The sequence below is a fragment of the Chlorocebus sabaeus genome, chromosome 21 (genome assembly GCF_047675955.1).
Source record: "Chlorocebus sabaeus isolate Y175 chromosome 21, mChlSab1.0.hap1, whole genome shotgun sequence".
Classification (NCBI taxonomy): domain Eukaryota; kingdom Metazoa; phylum Chordata; class Mammalia; order Primates; family Cercopithecidae; genus Chlorocebus; species Chlorocebus sabaeus.
This window is the reverse complement of record NC_132924.1, coordinates 11,373,243-11,392,165: the sequence shown is the minus strand read 5'-3', so window position 1 is coordinate 11,392,165 and position 18,923 is coordinate 11,373,243. Positions and strand designations below refer to the sequence as shown.

The 18,923-nt window shown below is 47.3% G+C and overlaps 1 protein-coding gene across 3 annotated transcripts in view; it reads right to left on the bottom strand.

Annotated features, from left to right (window-relative positions):
* Nucleotides 1-2,752: 2,752 nt before the first annotated feature.
* DDC (dopa decarboxylase) overlaps nucleotides 2,753-18,923 on the bottom strand; it is a 107,237-nt gene continuing 91,066 nt past the window's right edge. For all 3 annotated transcript variants that reach the window (XM_007981322.3, XM_007981321.3, XM_007981320.3), the window contains exons 11-15: nucleotides 18,728-18,747; nucleotides 12,164-12,262; nucleotides 9,296-9,397; nucleotides 5,312-5,530; nucleotides 2,753-3,161 (exon numbers count right to left, since the gene is read on the bottom strand). In XM_007981322.3, the coding sequence (XP_007979513.1) occupies nucleotides 5,330-5,530; nucleotides 9,296-9,397; nucleotides 12,164-12,262; nucleotides 18,728-18,747 (422 nt within the window). In that variant the 3' untranslated portion in view covers nucleotides 2,753-3,161; nucleotides 5,312-5,329. The remainder of the gene's footprint in view (nucleotides 3,162-5,311; nucleotides 5,531-9,295; nucleotides 9,398-12,163; nucleotides 12,263-18,727; nucleotides 18,748-18,923) is intronic.

The window sequence follows — 18,923 nt, the reverse complement described above, 5'->3', positions numbered from 1 at the left end:
GCTGAGTCCTCTTTGAGTCTCTCCTGCGAGACAGTCTTCCATTGAGAACTCTCCCGGTGTGACTTGGCTCCTCTCTCAAAACGCCTGGGAACACATCCATCTCATAAATGCTGGGGTCTAGATCTCACTTTGACATTGTAGCACTTTGGGATTCACAAGGTCTGCTGTAATACAGACTGCTCTGTTACCTTCTTCTTCTTCTTTCCTCTACCATCCATTGTACGTCTCTGCTCTGGGGAACCATTCACAAGTTTCTCTAAATTGGTAGCTCCAGATGTATCTAGTTTATGCAAGCAGCTTATGCTCACAGTGCTTTCTTATTAATGCTTTTTCTACTACTTGTTACAAGTGTAGGTTATGGCAAGTAACACAGAGGTATTAAGGAAACAGATTTTGATATCAAATGCAGTTGAAAGGCAAAAAAACTTTATAGTGTTTGATGTTTGGGTATTTACATAATTTAGAAAAGCAATGGAATGATCCCTAGATTTAAAAAAGCCGTTAGTCAGTGTTCATATCTTTCCTCAAATGTAGACTTTGCAAATTGCATACCAGCAGAATCAGTTTCTAATTTGTCATGTCTGTTGGATTTCTGAATTAAGGGGTGCAGGTGTGGAGTCAGTGGATATTAGAACTGCCCTCCCTTGGGGTCTTCTCCCGTCTTGTTTCTCTTTGAACTGTGGTACACCCTCATGATGATCAAGGGGCCACCTGGTGACACCTGCTCCCCTTTTTGTCTTGGGCTTTCCTGCAGGCTCCTTGGTGATGGGCATGTGGTCAGCCACAATGAGATTCTCCAGGTTTAGGGACTATTGCTGTTTGCTGGATTTTAGAGAGGAGACATGTGATTCCAGGACAGATCTTTCATAATAGCTGTTAGTTGTGTCTAGATCAATCTGGGACTTTCCCAACACTAAGCAGGAGGGGCCTGTTATCCGGAGATACCAGAGGTCAGTAAGGAAACATCTAACTCCAGGGCCAGCAGCAGTTTGTGCACTCTTTTTGACACTAACTTGAATATGTATTTAAATAAAGATGCTCTGTATTGACCACAGATTAGTCTGAATAATCCAAAACTTTAAAAACTTCCCCACATTGGACTATTCAGGGATGGTCTAGGGGCCAAGACTTTACCTTGGTAGGCAAAGATGGGGCTTCACCCAGAAGAGAATAAATGTCTTCACTGCCAGTTACCTTCAGAAATGGTTAATTCTGGGGAGCAGACAGCATCTTTTGCAGCAAGAGCGTGGACTCTAGAGCCGGACTTCCTGGGCTCCCATCCCAGTTTGGCCACTGACTATATGACCTTGGGATAAGTCACTAAACCTCGCAATGCCTCAGTTTTCTCACTTGTAAAATGGGCATAATAATTGGCCTGCATCATAGAGTTTTAAAATAAGTGTTAAATTAATACTTTAAAACACGTATAACAGTGCCTGGCATACAGCAAGTGCTATGGGTGTGTTCCTGTTAAATAAACTGGGAGGAAGTTCTTCTTCCTGTTTCTAGGGCTGGGGAATTCAGATCTGAGAACCACTTTATGGAGGAACCTGGAGAAGTCAGGAGGTGGGGTGAACTGCCATAAGTTACCTAGAAATGAACGAGAAATCAGACAAGCTTTTCTCTCTGTTGGGTCTGTGTCTAAGCTGATGTCTTAGACTCTCCATCAAAAGGATCCAGCCAGTTCGGAGGGAGGAAATCTTCAGTCACTTGCTGGCCTCCTGCCCTGCTTCTGTACAGCATCCCCATTGGCCCCTGCCACCCAGTCTCTTCCCTCCCATCAGGTCTCAGCCATCTTTCTGAAGTATATTTGTGGATGAGGCTGGATGAGCTCACTAAAGCAGAAAGCTGGTATCAATGATGTCGGTGGCTCACATTAGAGCCCTTGCAGCAATCTTAACTCAAGGGTTGAAAAAGAATCTTGTAAAATTTAGACATCCCAGCCTCAACTCAGAGTGCTCCACACTCCACTGGTCCTAACAAGGGTGGCCCCTGGTAGGCCCCAAAAACAGCCTCTGTCCCCACATCATGGTGGAGGTCAGGTCTTAATTTGCTGTTGGGTAGAGAACAAATGACCTGAATAAATTAGATGGGGAACACTTGGCATCTGACATATTTCCAGATTTTTGAGTAACAGATCATATCATTCACTTAGTTCACATAGATATTGGAGGTCTTTGAAATTCAAATATACTTACTAATAACCCAAGGACCCTTTCTGAGAGTGCCTTTGATAGCTCTGTAGTCTTCAAAGGACAAGAACTCATCTTGGGATTAAAACACACGCTTCTAAAAGCAAAATGGTTCCCAATACAGATAGTGAACTTAAAGTGAGATTGAGTAAATACCACATCCTTGTCGGAATTTATGTTTACAGAAGCACTCTTCAGTTGCTTATCAATCATGATACTCTAGGACAGATAGACTTGTCAGACCAGAAGATCAAGACCCAGAAAGCCAGAGAATCCTTCCCATCACAGCAGAGACTTCAATCTCAATGCTCCAGGTTGTCTCTTGATTCTAATTTTATTTCCACAGAAGTTGAAGTCATCTCCAAGTAAAACTTCTATATTGTTAATGTATTCAGAACAGTGCCTGACATATACTAGGCACTCAATGAACATTTGCTGAATAAATGAATGCCATTTAAAAACATCCCAAGGATGCTGTATCTTTGTCTACTTTGGAGGGAATGTCTGTATCACAAGAATAAATTTGATACAACATAGAACAAGATGATCATCTGACACAATTACTATTTCACTTGAATTGTTTATTAGGCATTTAGCCACATGACAAAGGACAATTTAAAGACCACAGATATAATTTCAAGTTGCATGAACATAGACTGCCCTGGAAAATATGTCAGTGAGGCTTTCTTGCCACTTCTGATGGCTACAGGAACATGAAAATCTATGATGTTTTAATCAACAAAAATCACAGCTGATGAATAAAAGCTATGGCCACAAAGATTAACTTTTTATATAGCAAATAATATTTCTTTGTTGATGAGACACTAAGCAGACAAAATCACAGCCCTCTGGATAACTTTGGAGAAAGACATGGGAAGCCACAGACAGACTCGGTTCCACGAAGCCAGGACGATATTTATTTGCTTCTTATTCCAGTTTTCAGATATATCTCTCTTCAACTTTTGATTCCTACAGGGAAAAAAATAGCATGAGCATATGGCTCTATTAAAAAAATAAAGAATAAGAATTGCATGTGCTTCTTATTCGAATACAAAGAACGAATATATAATTTCCCCAAAAAACAGAGACAATTGTGCAATGTCAAAGAGTTTGAACTTAATAAAGGAATTTTTATTGCCAATCTGGCTTCTCTGATGACAATTGTATTAGTGTCAACTAGAATGTCTGCCTAATTTTCTACCCTCTGTAAAATATGAATAGTTCCTACTTTCTCTCAGAACTATAACCACATGAATATGATGTAATAAACTCAAATAAGTACAAGTAAAATCAAGGTATTAAGATTTTTATTGTTCTAATCTGTCCAAAACAACATACATGCATTAGGACTTACTATTGTATCACATATCATTTTAAAAATTGAATTTCATTTTTACCTTTTGAATCTACAGCAAATACAATGACCCCAGAGGAACTGAGACTCTGATGAGAAATACACCTTTGTTTCTGATAAATTTTCAGAGCTACACTCTCCACCTATGTTCTTCTAGGCATGTGTCAATACAGGCTTATGAGATAGATGCAAACATGGGGTTGCAGAAATGCGAGTCGGGAGCTTTTGCCTGATAGGGATTTGTTTCATATGGAGCTTACAGTGGTACTTTCCCTCCCCTCACACAGTCTTATGCTGAGAGCAATAGAATAACTTCAACATATAAGCCTGTCCCCACTACCTGCCAGAGATGCTTGAGATACCACTTTGGAGTTGCTCTGGGTCAGGAGGTCTTCCTCAGACCCCAGGTCTCTCTCAGTTTATGAGTGGGGAAAGGCCCTGGTTGCACCAGGGAAAGGACCTGGTTCTCAGGGTACATTTTGACTGAGAAGGTAGTTCTTTGGCCTCAACTTTCAGGAGCCGTGGACAGGTCTATCACATATATGAAATATGATTTTCAACTTCTGACTTGTTGAGCACTATACTTTTTCAGATATTCACAATTAAAATCAATAGCAAAGAAGATAAAGTTGTAGGCAATCAGGAAATGCATTACATGACTTATAGATTCTAAATCCCCCACAGGTTGTAATGAACGAGTCATTGCGAAAGGAAGAGGGAGAGAGAGAAAGAGAAGCAGACCCTAAGGAGGGATCACAGATGTCTTCCACCAAATGGGACAAAAAGACAAAAAAAAAAAAAAAAAAAAAAAGACAGAAACAGAAAAAGGTAGACATATCCCAACAGGATGACATTCTTAAGATAACCTAATGAAGAGACTTTCTAAGGTTGTCTGGGTTCCCACAAACATAATTGTAAATACCCTTCATGTTGCCAACACTGCATTTATTTAAAATGTGTGCTTTGGTTTTACAAATTAACTGCATGCTGTCTACAGGGTTTAGCTGTGAGGGGTTTACCCCTCACAACTGCAAGAAGTCTGGTAGTTGAAACATATCCTTTCTTTAAACCATCAAGAATTTGGACGGCAAGTCGTGAGTCACAATAAATTCCCTTTTTATTGTTTTCATTAGTTCTTTAAAGGTCACCAGTTTCTTATACGAGCTTGTTATGATAGTAAGTTATCTCAACAAATGTTGTTTGAAAAAACCTAAAGTATTATAGAGATTGATGTAAGAGAATAAATAGTAAAAATCTAAGTTTTAAAAGAATTATTAAAATGTATCATTCCTTCTACTTCTCCAGAGTTAACATGATTTTCTCTTCTTTTTTTTTTTTTTTTTTTTTTTGAGACAGAGTCTCGTACTGTGGCCAGGCGGGAGTGCAGTGGCACAATCTCGGCTCACTGCAACCTCCGCCTCCCAGGTTCATGCAATTCTCCTGCCTCAGCCTCTGGAATAGCTGGGATTACAGATGCGCACCGCCACGCCCAGCTAATTTTTAGTAGAGATGGGGTTTCACCATGTTGGCCAGGATGGTCTCGATCTCTTGACCTTGTAATCTGCCCGCCCTGGCCTCCCAAAGTGCTGCAATTACAGGCATGAGCCAATGTACCCGGTCTTCTCTTCCTTATTTTCAGGTAAGACAAACGCACCCTGGCAGCATTGAGTGGCCAGGTTGGGCCTGTAGCTGGGTCTGGACTCCAGGAGGACACTCTTGCTGCAGGACAAGGAGACAGGCAGAAAATGAGCCCAGGGCGGCCTACCTGCAGCTGGCTTCACTCCTACTCCCTCTCTGCTCGCAGCACGTCGGCCGCCAGCTCTTTGATGTGCTCCCAGGCCCGCTGCACATGGGCAGATTCCACAGTGCGAGAGCAGATGGCAAAACGCAGGACAAACTTGTCCCTGAGGTGACATGGAACCAAGTGGATTTTTTTGGCACTGTTTATTCTTTGCAGAAGAGCTTCATTCACTTTGTTGGAACCCTGGAGGGATTGAAAGAGAGGAACTGTGCTCAGGTCTCTGAGGACTCAAACATCAACTGGTCATGTAGGAAGGCCAGTGCTTGGCAACCTTGCCATATGTCAGGAAGAAGCCAACTAAACATCCCCCTTGCATTTACGATGTTACAAAATTCAACAAAATAATAGTAATGCACCCTAAAAGACTGCGTGCATCTTCTCCCCACAGATAATTTCTCCATATTCTAATGTGCCATCAAAAGATGACCCTTCCATGGTGTAAGTTTTTTAAGGAAAATAAAGATCCCTAGATATATCATCTACAAATGTATGAGCTTAAACAGCAGAAGTGGGGTTTCTGATGGCACCAGGGGAGGAGTCTCTAAATTCCCACAGAAACATAGAAGAGTCTCAGCAACCTAGAAAATGAAGCATAATGGTCAAGCTAGTGCCAGAATCTGGGAAGAATGTCCATGAACCACAGGACCGAGCAACCATTGGTGCCTCTCCAGACGAGCACAGCCCACCAGCCTGGGGTAGGGGCAGAGGCCCCACCCCTCCCACTATACTAGAGATGGAAGCCTGGTATCAATCAGCCAATGGGAAGCCCTTGCTGTCCCGCCTGGGCCCTGATTCCACAGCAGCCAGTCTCCTGACACTTCACCTCCACCTCCCTTTGCTCCTCTGTCCTTCTTCTGATTGCAGGCAGTGACTCCATGTCGTCTAAGCCATGGAGTCTTAAATAGAAGGAACTGAATGTGGTACACTGCATCCTAGTCACCCGAACCTTGCAGGACTGCAGTTCATGGCCCTGTCTTCAGAGTGGAGAAGCAGGGAGGATGAGTAGGAAGGGGAGAGTCCTATCCACCGCATGGAACCACCTCAGAGAGCACCTGCTGGATGCTGGCACATGGCACAGAGCGGCGCAAATCCCCTGGCCTCTAGCTATGGGCCTGAGTGCCCTGCTCCTGTTGTGCCTAGGTAGACAGTGATGGACCAGAGGAAATTTGGAAACCGTGAGTGAACACCAGGTCTGCGTGAATCCGGATGAGGATTCAAGGATGAAGACAGAGAAAAAAAGAAATGATGGTACCAAGGGAATGCAATGTTACCAAAAAGACTCAGCATGAGAGCAAACATCTGCAAAGTATAGAGCACAGAAAATAGGAAACAAATTATTTAGGAAAAACGTGCTTGCCATTTTCAAACAGACTGGATAGGACAGTACTTCCATGAAGTAGAGGCAAGAAGCCTAGCAGAGGTGGGACAATGGCAATGAACAAAGTAGGCTGAGTGCACACAGATGAAGACCAAGCAAGTACTGGCCGCGATGAGGATGGAGGGAGAGGGACCATGATGCCATAGCAACATCACATCTGCTTTAGTAAAGAGCCACATGACGCACTGAGGCATTCAGCATGAGGGGCCTGAAATTCAGATTGAAGAGGATTAGACGAGGAGAGAGTGAGGCCAAGATGGCAGATGTGGAGGCAGAAAAGTGAGCCACAGTGTTTGACTCATGTGCTTCCTCCAGAAACTGGATTTGCAGACTGGAGGCGCAAGCAAAGGTTTACAAAAGGAAACTTTTGTCAGCTGAAAAATGCCCTGGGCTTCCTGCACAAGAGGCCTCACTATATGGCATGAGAGAAGAATGGACAGAAACCAGCACATAGATGGGTTTGGTGGCCTCTATAAATTATGCAAATAAAATAAAAGCCACAACCTTGACAACATTATGCTAAGTGAAAGAAGACAGTCATAAAAGGCAATATGTTGTATGATTTCATTTATACAAATGTCCAGAATAGACAAACCTACAGAAACAGAAAACAGATTAGTAGTCCTAAGGACGGGGAATATGGCATGACTGGGTGTGGGGTTTCTTTTCAGAGGATGAAAATGTTCTAGAATTAGATTGTGGTGATGGCTGCACAATTCTGTAGATCTACTAAAAATATTCAAATGTAGCCTTTTTTTTTTTGTTTTGTTTTGAGATGGAGTCTTGCTCTGTTGCCCGGGCTGGAGCACGGTAGCACAATCTCTGCTCACTGTAACCTCTGCCTCCCAGGTTCAAGTGATTCTCCTGCCTCAGCCTCCGGAGTAGCTGGGATTACAGGTGTGTGCCACCACTCCTGACTCATTTTCATATTTGTGGTAGAGACGAGGTTTCACCATGTTGGTCAGGCTGTTCTCGAACTCCTGACCTCAAGTGATCTGGCCTCCTTGGTCTCCCAAAGTGCTGGGATTACAGGCGTGAGCCACCACGCCCGGCCAAAATGTAAACTTGAAATGAACAAAGTGAATTATATCTCAATAGAACTGTTTAAAAAAAAAAAAAAGAATATAAAAGTCCTAGAAGAAAACTGTCAGCAAAAATAAGAATGAAAACAACTGCTTGACAGCAGATGAGTCTAATAAGTACGATGCCAACACCAAGGTTGGTTGACTGGACACATCCTGGACGTGGATGGACTGAGGCTTCTCCCACAAACACCCGGAGCGTGTCTTGCCCTCTTGGTCCTCTGTGCACCTCCCAGGTCTCATCACTTGTGCTCTTCCAAGAGCTCAAGTCTCCTCTCCTGCTCTGCTACCTGCAGGCTTTCCCACGGCTACAGCTCCTCCTTGCCTCAGAGCTCCAAGTCAGGTGAGGCAAAAGGACATGGTAGGTGGAGTGACAGTGCCACACTCTGATTGGCAGCCCCTTGACAATGACACTACCCCAGCCTGTTCCTTCTCCTGAGTGTCTTTAATTTGAAAAAGGAAGCCTCCTGGAAAGGCTTGAAATGATTGTGAATTAAAAGCTACCTCGGTTGGGCACAGTGGCTCACACCTGTAATCCTAGAACTTTGAGAGGCCAAGATGGGCGGATCACGAGGTCAGGGTTTGAGACCAGCCTGACCAACATGGTGAAACCCCGTCTCTACTAAAAATACAAAACTTAGCTGGGTGTGGTGGTGCACACCTGTAATCCCAGCTACTCAAGAGGCTGAGGCAGGAGAATCACTTGAACCTGGGAGGCGGAGGTTGCAGTGAGCCAAGATTGTGCCACCGCACTCCAGGCTGGGCAACAGAGTATGAGACTCTGACTCAAAAAAAAAAAAACATAAAACAAACAGAGCATTAGGTCTCACCTGGCTCTGTGCACACAAGGGAGATTACCAAGGGGCATGTGTGCAGTGCATCTTAGAGCCTTTTTGAGAACTGTATCGTGATTCTCAGCACAGATGGCTTTTGCCCTAACCTGTGTGGGCCAGCCTGCCCTCACCTGGTGAACATCGGGTGAGCAAAATAACAGCACGCCACAGCACAGTGTCAAACAGACTCCTGTGTGGGCATCTTGTAAAGGTACGCAGCCAGCAGCTCTGGGATGGGGCCCAAGACTGACTTTTCTAAGGAGCTCCCAGGCAATGCTGATGATGCTGATGCTGTTGATCCACAGAAGATGCTCAGATTAGTGAAGCTATGGACAGGCCACTGTCCTCCAGGGAGGGCCAGTGGCAGAGGTGTGGGATGGAGCCTTGGGGATGGAAAAATGGTAAGGATTCTGGGACCAATAAGCTGTGTAAGTGAGAAGTCTCAGGGCAGGCTTAAGGAAGTGGGAACAGCCCCCATGCATGGAAGCAAGGCTGTGCAGCGTCGGGCAGGGCAGGCTGGTGGACTGAAGAATGCAGGCTTTGCTCTCCCATCTCTGGAGAGCCAGGGCCAGTTTTTGAGCATGGAGGTAATGAATGACACTTTCCCCTCTGTCACATTCACAGAAAATGAAGAATGGAATAGATGTAGACAAACCTTCAGCCGAAAGCAGACAAGCCCCAGAGTGACTTCCGCACAGATTTCAAAGCGGGGATCCTGGAGCACCAGTGACTCAAACTCATGGGACAGCTGGACGTGCTTGAAAGAGGAAAGGGAAAATCTGTTTCTCTCACGGCCACTTAATTCAGAACTTAACTACCTAGACAACCTTATTAGACTGCACATGTATAATTCATTTAGTTGCTCTTGGGAATTTTCCTTAAGTGCTTGTACCGATCACTGACCAGCTGTTCCCAGGCAGGCTAAGAAACTCATTGCCTGCATTAGCAAAGGTCTAGTGTCTTCAGAACACCAACTGTCATTTTCTTCTGTTCATGGGACTATGTTTATCCCACCCAAACTGTCTTTTATAATGTTAGAATAAACACTGTGAGGAGGTATTTGAGCATTCTGGAAGAGACAATGGCTAACGCCCATCGAGTTGCTCCTCTGTGCTTCTGGTGCCAGCCTCACCACTGCAGCATCTTCAGGACAGCCCACAACACAGAGGATATCGTGATTGTCCCCATTTTGCAGATAAGAAAACAGGCTGGGAGTGGGCAAGCGACATGCCCAAGGTGCACCTGGAGGCCTTGGCTGAGCTGGTGTTCTACGGCAGCCTGATGGAGCTGCAGCTCTGTGGCTGCCACAGCTGTTGCTCCTCCTCGGCGTTTGCCACCTAGAGCTGGGCATCCTGTCCGCTCTGTCACATTCAGAATCGGCCTTCCTTTCATTGAATACACTGACCTTATTTCAGTTCCAGATAGGTATAGAACTCAGAAGTTATTCAGATAGTATGTGATCCTAGGAGAAGGAGCCTTCCGTGGCGTAGGCCCGTGCCTTGCTCATTCTAAGCCCGCGCATATAGCAGGGCCCCCACGTTGCAAGTGCTGGGGAGGACCTACGGAAACGCCACGCCATTGCGGGCAGTGAGTGGCTGGGACCAAAACACCTGTCATACGAGCGGTTCCTCGTCAAGCCACCAGAGGGCGCCAAAGACCTCGGCCTCATGGGCGATCCCAAAACTCGGTTACCGCCCAGGGAGACAGGCTTTGAGCATCGCTGGACTCTGCTCCTAAGGCAGGATTGGGTCCCCTTTCAGAAAGAAGTGGGGTGTGTTTTAAACAGGAGCCAGCATGATCATAACTAGTTGTTCTTGAGCTTAAACATGTCATCATTGTGGAGAGATAAATCCCTGCTTTTTTGGCTTTCTGTCCCCCTAAAAACTGAATTCGTCTCAAATGGGGAGAGGGGCATTTCCTACCCGTGAATCCATATACATACTCCTTTCCCAGTTCTCGCCCCCAAACAGGTCCTCATAGTGCTCGGCAGCTCCTGGAACTGTCCTCACCGAAGCTTTGGGAATAGACAGTTCATGGCACATCCTAGGTATTCTACAAAGCTTGCAAATGGATGTGTTTTTATACGCTGTGCCACAGAGGATGCGGCTGGGGACACCTGCCCCTGCACAGCTGGTTGTGAAGTGGCAACAAGACTTAAAATGGAGGACTGTCACCATCACTAAGGCTGAATATCACAGGTGTGCTTGTTCCCATGAAGCCTGGGGACCTCTGTCCATCAAGATGAGGCCACAGCTTAGGAAGGACACTGGGATCAGAGGGAGCCAGCAGAACAGCGCCAGGCCTTCTGCAGCAGGCTAAATGGGTGGCTCTAGGCAGGTCCGGGCTCATATTCAAGACTCAGTTTCCTCAATTTTTTTTTTTTTTTTTTTTGAGACAGAGTCTTGCTCTGTTGTCCAGGCTTTAGTGCAGTGGCGTGATCTCTGCTCACTGCGACCTCTGCCTCCAGGGTTCAAGCGATTCTCCTGCTTCAGCCTCCCAAATCACTGGGATTACAGGTGCCTGCCACCATGCCCAGCTAATTTTTTGTATTTTTTTTTTTAGTAGAGACAGGGTTTCACTATGTTGACCAGGCTGGTCTTGAACTCCTGACTTCATGATCCCCCCCGCCTTAGCTCCCAAAGTGCTGAGATTACACGTGTGAGCCACCACACCCAGCCAATTGTTTTTTGGGTTTTGTTTGTTTGTTTGTTTTGTTTTGTTTAAAGCAGGGAAGTGGGGCTTGTAGCTGATGAGTGGTTCTCAAATTTCAGTGCATAGAGAAGGTGTCTGGTTTGCTTGTTAAAACAGAGGTTGCTGGGCCCCACCACAGGCCGGCACTGCTGGTCTGGAAGCATGTCTGAGAACCACTGGTCTAGGGAATATCTATCTTATTCTGGCAATCTAGGGGAGAAAAACACATTCATTATGTTGTCATGATTGCCATTGCTCAATGAACTTCACTCTTGGCTAGATGTGGCTAAAGCACCACCTATGTGGTGTTTCTACTGTGACCATCTTCCTGGACCTGATAACCAGCAATCTGTATGAAAGTGACTTAACAGATCTTATGAATACCCTCATCTCAACAACCCAAACTACAGTCTGATTCTCTTGCCGTGTATTTGCTTATTACGACATTTGAAGGCTGGGCGCATTGGCTCACACCTGTCAATCCCAGCACTTTGAGAGGCCGAGGCGGGTGGATCACCAGAAGTCAGGAGTTCGAGATCAGCCTGACCAACATGGTAAAACTCAATCTCTACTTAAAATACCAAAATTAGCTGGACATGATGGCGCATGCCTGTAATCCTAGCTACTCAGGAGGCTGAGGCAGGAGATTCGCTTGAACCCAGGAGGCAGAGGTTGCAGTGAGCTGAGATCTCACGATTGCACTCCAGCTTGGGGGACAAGAGTGAAACTCTGTCTCAAAAAGAAAAAAAAAAAAAAAAAAAAAAGAATTTATTTCTAAAGTCCCGAAAGACCTCTGCAATTTTACCCAGATCAATAATAAAAACAAGGTCACCTTGCGGATATAAGCCTGCAGTCCTTTGACTCCATACATCCTAAATACAAACCACATTTTCAAAGAGCGAAATCTTCGGCCCAGTGGTATCTGCCAGTGCTGAAATGAAACATGAAACAGACAATCAGTGAGGAAGATATTAAAAGCAGGCTTCCTTTTCGGCTCACTGGCTCACCTGTTTCTCTTGGAGGCAGCCGATTCCCAGGCGGCCACCCTGCTCCCACTGCCATGGCCCATCTTGGATAGCAGGGCCCTCAGTGATGTGGGCAGAGGCTTTCTTTGGAAATCTCCAAGAGAGAGGAACACAGACAGGGACTGTTGACCTGGGAGCCAGCAATGTTCATTGTTTTCATTCAACAGATGTTTGGGGTGTGCACAGTAGGGCCAGACCCTGGGCTGGGCCCTGGGATTCCATGGTGAGCAAACAGGGAAGACATGGCCCTGCCCCCAGTGAGCTCACCATCCAGGGGGATAAGGGGGTGATTTTCATTGATGTCCTTGCCTAGGATGGAGGGAGCCAGAACCCGCTCATCTGCCACTTCTGCCCTGGATGTTCTGGCACTGTTTTCTACAGCAATACTGGTTCCCTTTTGGTCCCACTGATCACCATGGAGTGACCCCAAGATCCCTCACCAGAAGACACAATGTGTGTCTCCATGCTGGGCTCCGGAAGCTTTCCCTGTCCTTCCTCTGGTTTTCCCAGACCTAGTCAGCTGACTGACCCCCACACTCTCTGAGGGGTGGAGATGTGGTGAAGTGAGCAGGGAAGGACTAGGATGAGGAGGCTGCTGGGAAGTGACCATAGCAGCACTGCATGGTCATCTTAATAGTCACATTCTATTTCAGCTATAAAGGAGATGCTGAGGAGAGCTGAGCCAGCTCCCTGCTGGGCCTGGGCGACACAGTGCAGCCAAGTGCAACACTCGAGCTCAGCTGGACCATCTGCCGGGTGGAACTGCTTCGCCGGAGTCCTGAGTCCCACACTGCTCTCCGGAAGGAGGGCTCACAGGTGGTTCTTAAAGTGTGGGTGAAGGCCAGATGCGGTGGCTCATACCTGTAACCCCAGCACTTTGGGACGCCAAGGTGGGTGGATCACCTGAGGTCAGGAGATTGAGACCAGCCTGACCAACATGGTGAAACCCCCTCTCTGCTGAAAATACAAAAATTAGCCTGGTGTGGTGGCACATGCCTGTAATCCCATCTCCTTGGGAAGCTGAGGCAGAACCCGGGAGGCAGAGGTTGCAGTGAGCCAAGATGGCGCCATTGCACACCAGCCTGGGCAATAGAGTGAGACTCCATCTCAAAATAAATAAATAAATAAATAAATAAATAAATAAAATAAAATAAAGTGTGGGTGGAATGAATGAATGGCAGCTGCTTCTGAACACAAGAGAAGCAGCTCAAGGGCCCAGAGCCAGAGTTCTGCAGGAGCTTCTCAGGTCAAAAGGGAAACAGGGACCCAACCTCTGACTCAGGCATTCAGCGTGATTCCCCCCAGTTGTATGCCAAGCCCTGCCCGGTGTGTTGGCACATTATCTCCTTTGAGCTTCCTAGCAACACTGTAAATGAGGGTTCGGATCCCTACTTTCTTGGAGCGAAAGCAGGTGTGGACAGTGACTTGTTCAATGCGGCAGAGCTTGAGCTGAACCTGCACACACAGTTGTCTGCTAGTAAGCACTGCGTTTGCAAGCTGCTGGGCTGCTCAAGAACTAAGCTAACTTGTCTTTTGGGAAATCTAAAAGAAGAATCCCTTATCCCACCACTAGCTGACTGTCTGTCTAACTAATAGTCAGTAAAACAACGCTTCCCTGCCACGGTTCAGCACAGGCGCTGCGTTCCAAAATCATTCCTGGACCAGTCATCCTCCTACAAATTAGAATGCGATTTCAGTCTAACATTTGGAAGAATACCAAGGTAAACTTAATTTCTGTGGTCCCGGAGTGAAAATGCACACCATCTAATTGAATGCTCACTCAAATGTGGCTCCAAATGCTGTCATGTTCTCTCCAGAGACTGAGTTCAATGCACTGGCCCCTCCCCCAATGTGCTCCTGGGCGCCTGCAGTAGACGGCTAGGACTCCTGTGTACCCAGCCTCACCTCCTGCCAGACTAAGTTCCCAGAGGAAAGGGACTGTGTCTCATTTGCCATTTTAGTTCCAGCCCCAAGCCCAGCACCCGGCCTGGCTCGGCGCGGCCAGCCCACATTTTGTGGAATATTGTTGACGGACATATTTAAATAAATCAGGAATAAAACCCATTTTTCCCTCATTCATGGGTCATCTAAAAGGATTCTGCATGTAGAAACCAATTCATATTTGATGCTTCCCAAACATCAAATGAGCTATTTCCTGGTACTTTTTCCTCCACAATTGATCATTTTTAAACCCGTATTTTGTCCCACTTTTGACAAGTCATCAACATCTTCCAGAAGATGCAGTTTCCTCATTCAAACAGCCTGCAGGGCTGCGTGGCTCTGTAGCTTGTGACCTGGGTCCACGGTCCTGTCTTTCAATAGGTTCAGCAAACTTTTTAACTTTTCTGAACCTCTGTCTCCTCCCCTATGAAATAGGCACAAAGATGCCCACTTTGCCCAGGACCTCGCAAACTGGAGGCAAATAGTGCTGTCTTACATCTTCAGTGCGCCGTTCACCATCAGAAAGAACACAGAGCTCTCTTGCCATACCTCGCGTCCTGAACAGCCTCCTCCTGGGACTAACACTCCGTCCTCGTGCCCTCATCCACTGACAAAGGGCAGAACTACCAGGGCCTGCTCGTTCTTTTAACCCCACACTTCCTCACTGGCCCGGCAGGCAGCCCACTGTCCAGGGGTCTTCTCCCCAGCCTGATGGCTGTGACAGCCTTAGGTTTGAGTTTCCAGCCTTTTTGAACAAAATGAGAATGTCTATGATATTCCTTCCCATTCCCTGCTGAGCCCAGCAAAGCAAATGCTCTGGGGACATTTGCCTGGAATTCACATTCAAGTTGGGAATCATAGAGGAGCCTGAGAGGTGCATGTGAGCACAGAAAGGGAAAGAGGTCACTGCACTGTAGCTAAAATAGGGGCAAAGAGAAAATGCCAGGAAATATGGCTAGGGACATCCCTGGGTTGTGGCAGATGGAGAGGGTTCAGTGAGAGGCAGTGACACTTGTGCCTGCACCCAAGGGATAGAAAGGGCAAAGCTGGGCTGAGAGGTGCCCTGGGGGCTCTGCACACCAGGGGCCCTGAGGCTGCTCCCACACTCACACTCGGCCGACTTGTGTTTTCCCAGTGGCTGCCCGGGGCTGTCCCCACATGGCCACTCCTGCTTCCTAGGGCTGATCTGCTGAGGCCTAACGCCTGTGCTTCACATTTAGAAGCCCCTCTGCTCCAGAACAGCATCCACCTTCGCATTCCATCTTTCATAAGTTTCGTGCGTTTGTCCCCTCATCAGCCATGAAATATCGGCTGTGAACACATGATGTGCCATCTCCGGCCCTCTCTAGGGACGCAGCAGCACAGAAGCCAGTTACCCCAGAGGGCCTCCCAAGCCTGGTGGATGCCAGTGGGGCTGGGCTGCTGTGGTGCTTCCCACCTGCCTGGGTTCCTTTAGAAGCAACAGGTAGTCAAACAAGAGCCGTCCCCACATGGCTCCTGACTCATGCGCTGCCAGCTATCGTGCCAGGGACCTCAGCATCATTGCCTGCCACAAGCGGCAAGAAGAGAGCTGTCAGGCAGAGGACTAGCTAAGGACTTGGGGCATGTCCTCTTGGACCACAAATGGGCAGCCTGAAGGATCTCAGGTGTATTTCAGAACATGCATCAGGGCCTGCGTGGTCTGCACCTCTGTCTCCCTCAGTGGCCTGGGAGTCCTGGAGGCAGCTTTGGGCCTCACTCACCTCTGAGTAGCTGCAAGAGCAGCTCATAACTCCTGGTTGGAAAGGGAACGCCAGTCAAGGGGCTGCCTTGAGATGGGGTGAAAAGGATCCAGGTTTCATAGCAGGACCAATAGGGTGGGGAGTACAGGGACTGCCCAAAGGATGCTTTGAAAGTAAGGCTGGAGCACAGGTTGCTGATGCTTGACCTTTCCTTAACTGAGGCCAATGCCTTTCATTAAGCTGGTAGAGATAATTAGTAGAGAGAACTAGTTGAAGTAACAGAAGGACAAACGCTTCCCGAAGAATACATGGCCCATCAAGGCGAGGTGAATGGTGGGCTCAAGTCTTCTGGATTAGCAGTGGGGAAAGGGGCTGTGGCTTGAGGCGCTGAGGAGAGTGAGGCTCAGCACTAAAGACAGAAGGGGACAGAAAGACAGGGATCAGATTCTTTCCTCACCCCATGAGGGTCAGGGACTGGTGGTGGAGGGAATAGGATGAAGAGCCTAGGGTTGGGGAGAAGGAGTGAGCCCTGAGGACCGGAAGGGCCCTGGCTGGAGCAGAAGAACAGGCGGGGGAAGCCTCAGGCAAGCCCTGCCATCTTCGTGGTCCTGCAGGCGGGTGCCAGTACAGATCTGTGATTCTTGGTGAACAGTAGAAACTGTCTGAGGAGATCATGTTCCCTGAGCTGCTAGATGCGGGCACAGCTGGGCTGGTTCTTGTCTTGGGCAACGTAACATAAGCCAGCATTGCTGGGGATGGTGCCCCAGGCCTTTGAAAGACAGTGCCAAATTTATTTAAAAGGACTTTGGTTCCTAGAGGACTTGTTAGTCAATACAGAGTTTTTAACAAAGCCTATGTTATTTTATGTGAACCAGAGATGGTGTCGTGCCTTTTTTTTTTCTAATGATATCTAAGCTGAGAAGGAGCAACATTAAAAAATAATAAAATAAAAGGCATGAAATATTCGTGCCTGTTACCCCATTTTCAGTCTCATGCCGTAGGAAGCAGCTCATCCTCAGCAGAAAGCTGGATGTGCCTGATGCTCACTGCACAGTCATTTAGGAAAGCAAGGGACTTTCCCAGGGAAGTAGTTAAATAACAGGGAGATAATTATACCACATAACATGGGATTCTGTGTAGACTTTCTGTACTGTGGAGGAGTGGAGAAGGTATTGCGATTTTAGTTTCAGTGACATGAGAACCAGCTGCAGTGTGGTCTGTGCAGCACGTGGCCCTCCTGCCACATGAAGTCTGAGAAAGGCCATAGGAGGAGACAGAAACACAGGCCACGGCAGTGTGAGGATACAAGGTCAGGGTGAGCAGGTCCTCAAGTTATTTTTAATACTATTGTCATAGTTTCCCTTCAATAATAACTTTCTAAAGGATAAGTCAGATTGTTAATGGGGATTTATATGAAAGTTTTAAATGGCATCATCCATGGATCTTCCCACTGTGCCCTTATGTGCACACAACCTGGCCTTTCTCCCTGGGTGTGGAACTGGGTGGTCCCAGGCAAACTTTGCCAAAACTGTCCTGGGACCAGCCTTGATGGCTTGGGAAGGTTTACTGCTGCCCACTCCCTCCTGGCTCACAGCTGTCACAGGAAGAAGGCAAGTTACACATGCCTTTGAGGGGCAGCCCCTGCTGGGTCATTATCACACCGGCTACTGACAATGTTTGCTCCAATAGCACTTAGACACACACCTCTGTCGGGAAATGGCAGCCTCTGCTTTGATGGTGCCCACCACGCCTGACTAGAAAGAAGTGGACACAGGTCATCATTTTTTTTTTTTTTCGAGACAGAGTTTCACTCTGTCACCCAGGCTGGAGTGCAGAGGCGCGATCTCGGGTCACTGCAACCTCTGCCTCCCAGGTTCCAACGATTCTCCTGCCTCAGCCTCCGGGGTAGCTGGGATTACAGATGCCCGCCACCAGACCCGGCTAATTTTTGTATTTTTAGCACAGATGGGGTTTCACTATGTTGGCCAGGCTGTTCTCGAACTCCTGACCTCAGATGATCCGCCCACCTCGGCCTCCCAAAGTGCTGGGATTACAGGTGTGAGCCACTGTGCCCAGCCACAGGTCATCTTTTGATAGCAGAAGACAGCCAGCTCAGTGGCCACACCTCTGCCTCCCCTGAGTTTCACCCTCCCCCTTGGGTTCTGTTCTTTCAATAAGCCTCGCAGCCACTGCCTTTGGTTCCAAATTCCTTTCCAGACTAACACTAGAACAACCTGGCATTTTCAAAGTATGCCTCATTCAACACTTTGGCAAATAAAAATGAGAGAGGACCAATGCATTTGAGACTAGGCTGCTGAGATGACTGGCCCCACCTGGGAGCTTTTTATGTTCCCTGACTCCTCACTCTCCCATTGCCGCCACCAGTGCAGCCCCAGGCACACAGCAGCCCAGGGCAGAGGGGCCCTTTCCTTCCAGAGGAATGGGGGGCGCAGAGGCTCCTTCTCCCTCCCCAGGAGCAAAGTCCAGGGTCCAGGTTTCCCCCTCTTAACCTGAGACCTCTGACTCTGGGGCTCAGCAGAACTGCCCGCCGCCTGACAGGACCCCCATAATGTGTCAGTTAGGACTCCGTTGGAAGGTGCCCATCAGTGCGTGCTGGTCATGAGAGTGGGGAGGAGACCCGTGACAACTCCGGAGGAGCTCCCCAGAACTCCACTGGCTTTTAAGATTACAGTGGAATCTCCCACTTACCCGGTAATCAGTGATAAGCCCTGGAGAAAAAAGAAAGAAAAAGAAAAAAGAAATCATTAGACAGGTTTGTTGATCACACGCTAATCCTTTTCATCCTCCAGGTAAATTTCTTGTGTCTTCTAAGTCAGAAATAAAACTACCCAAAGGCTGGGTCTGGGTGTTCTTTGTGGCACTTCCCAGGGTAACATATTCAAGG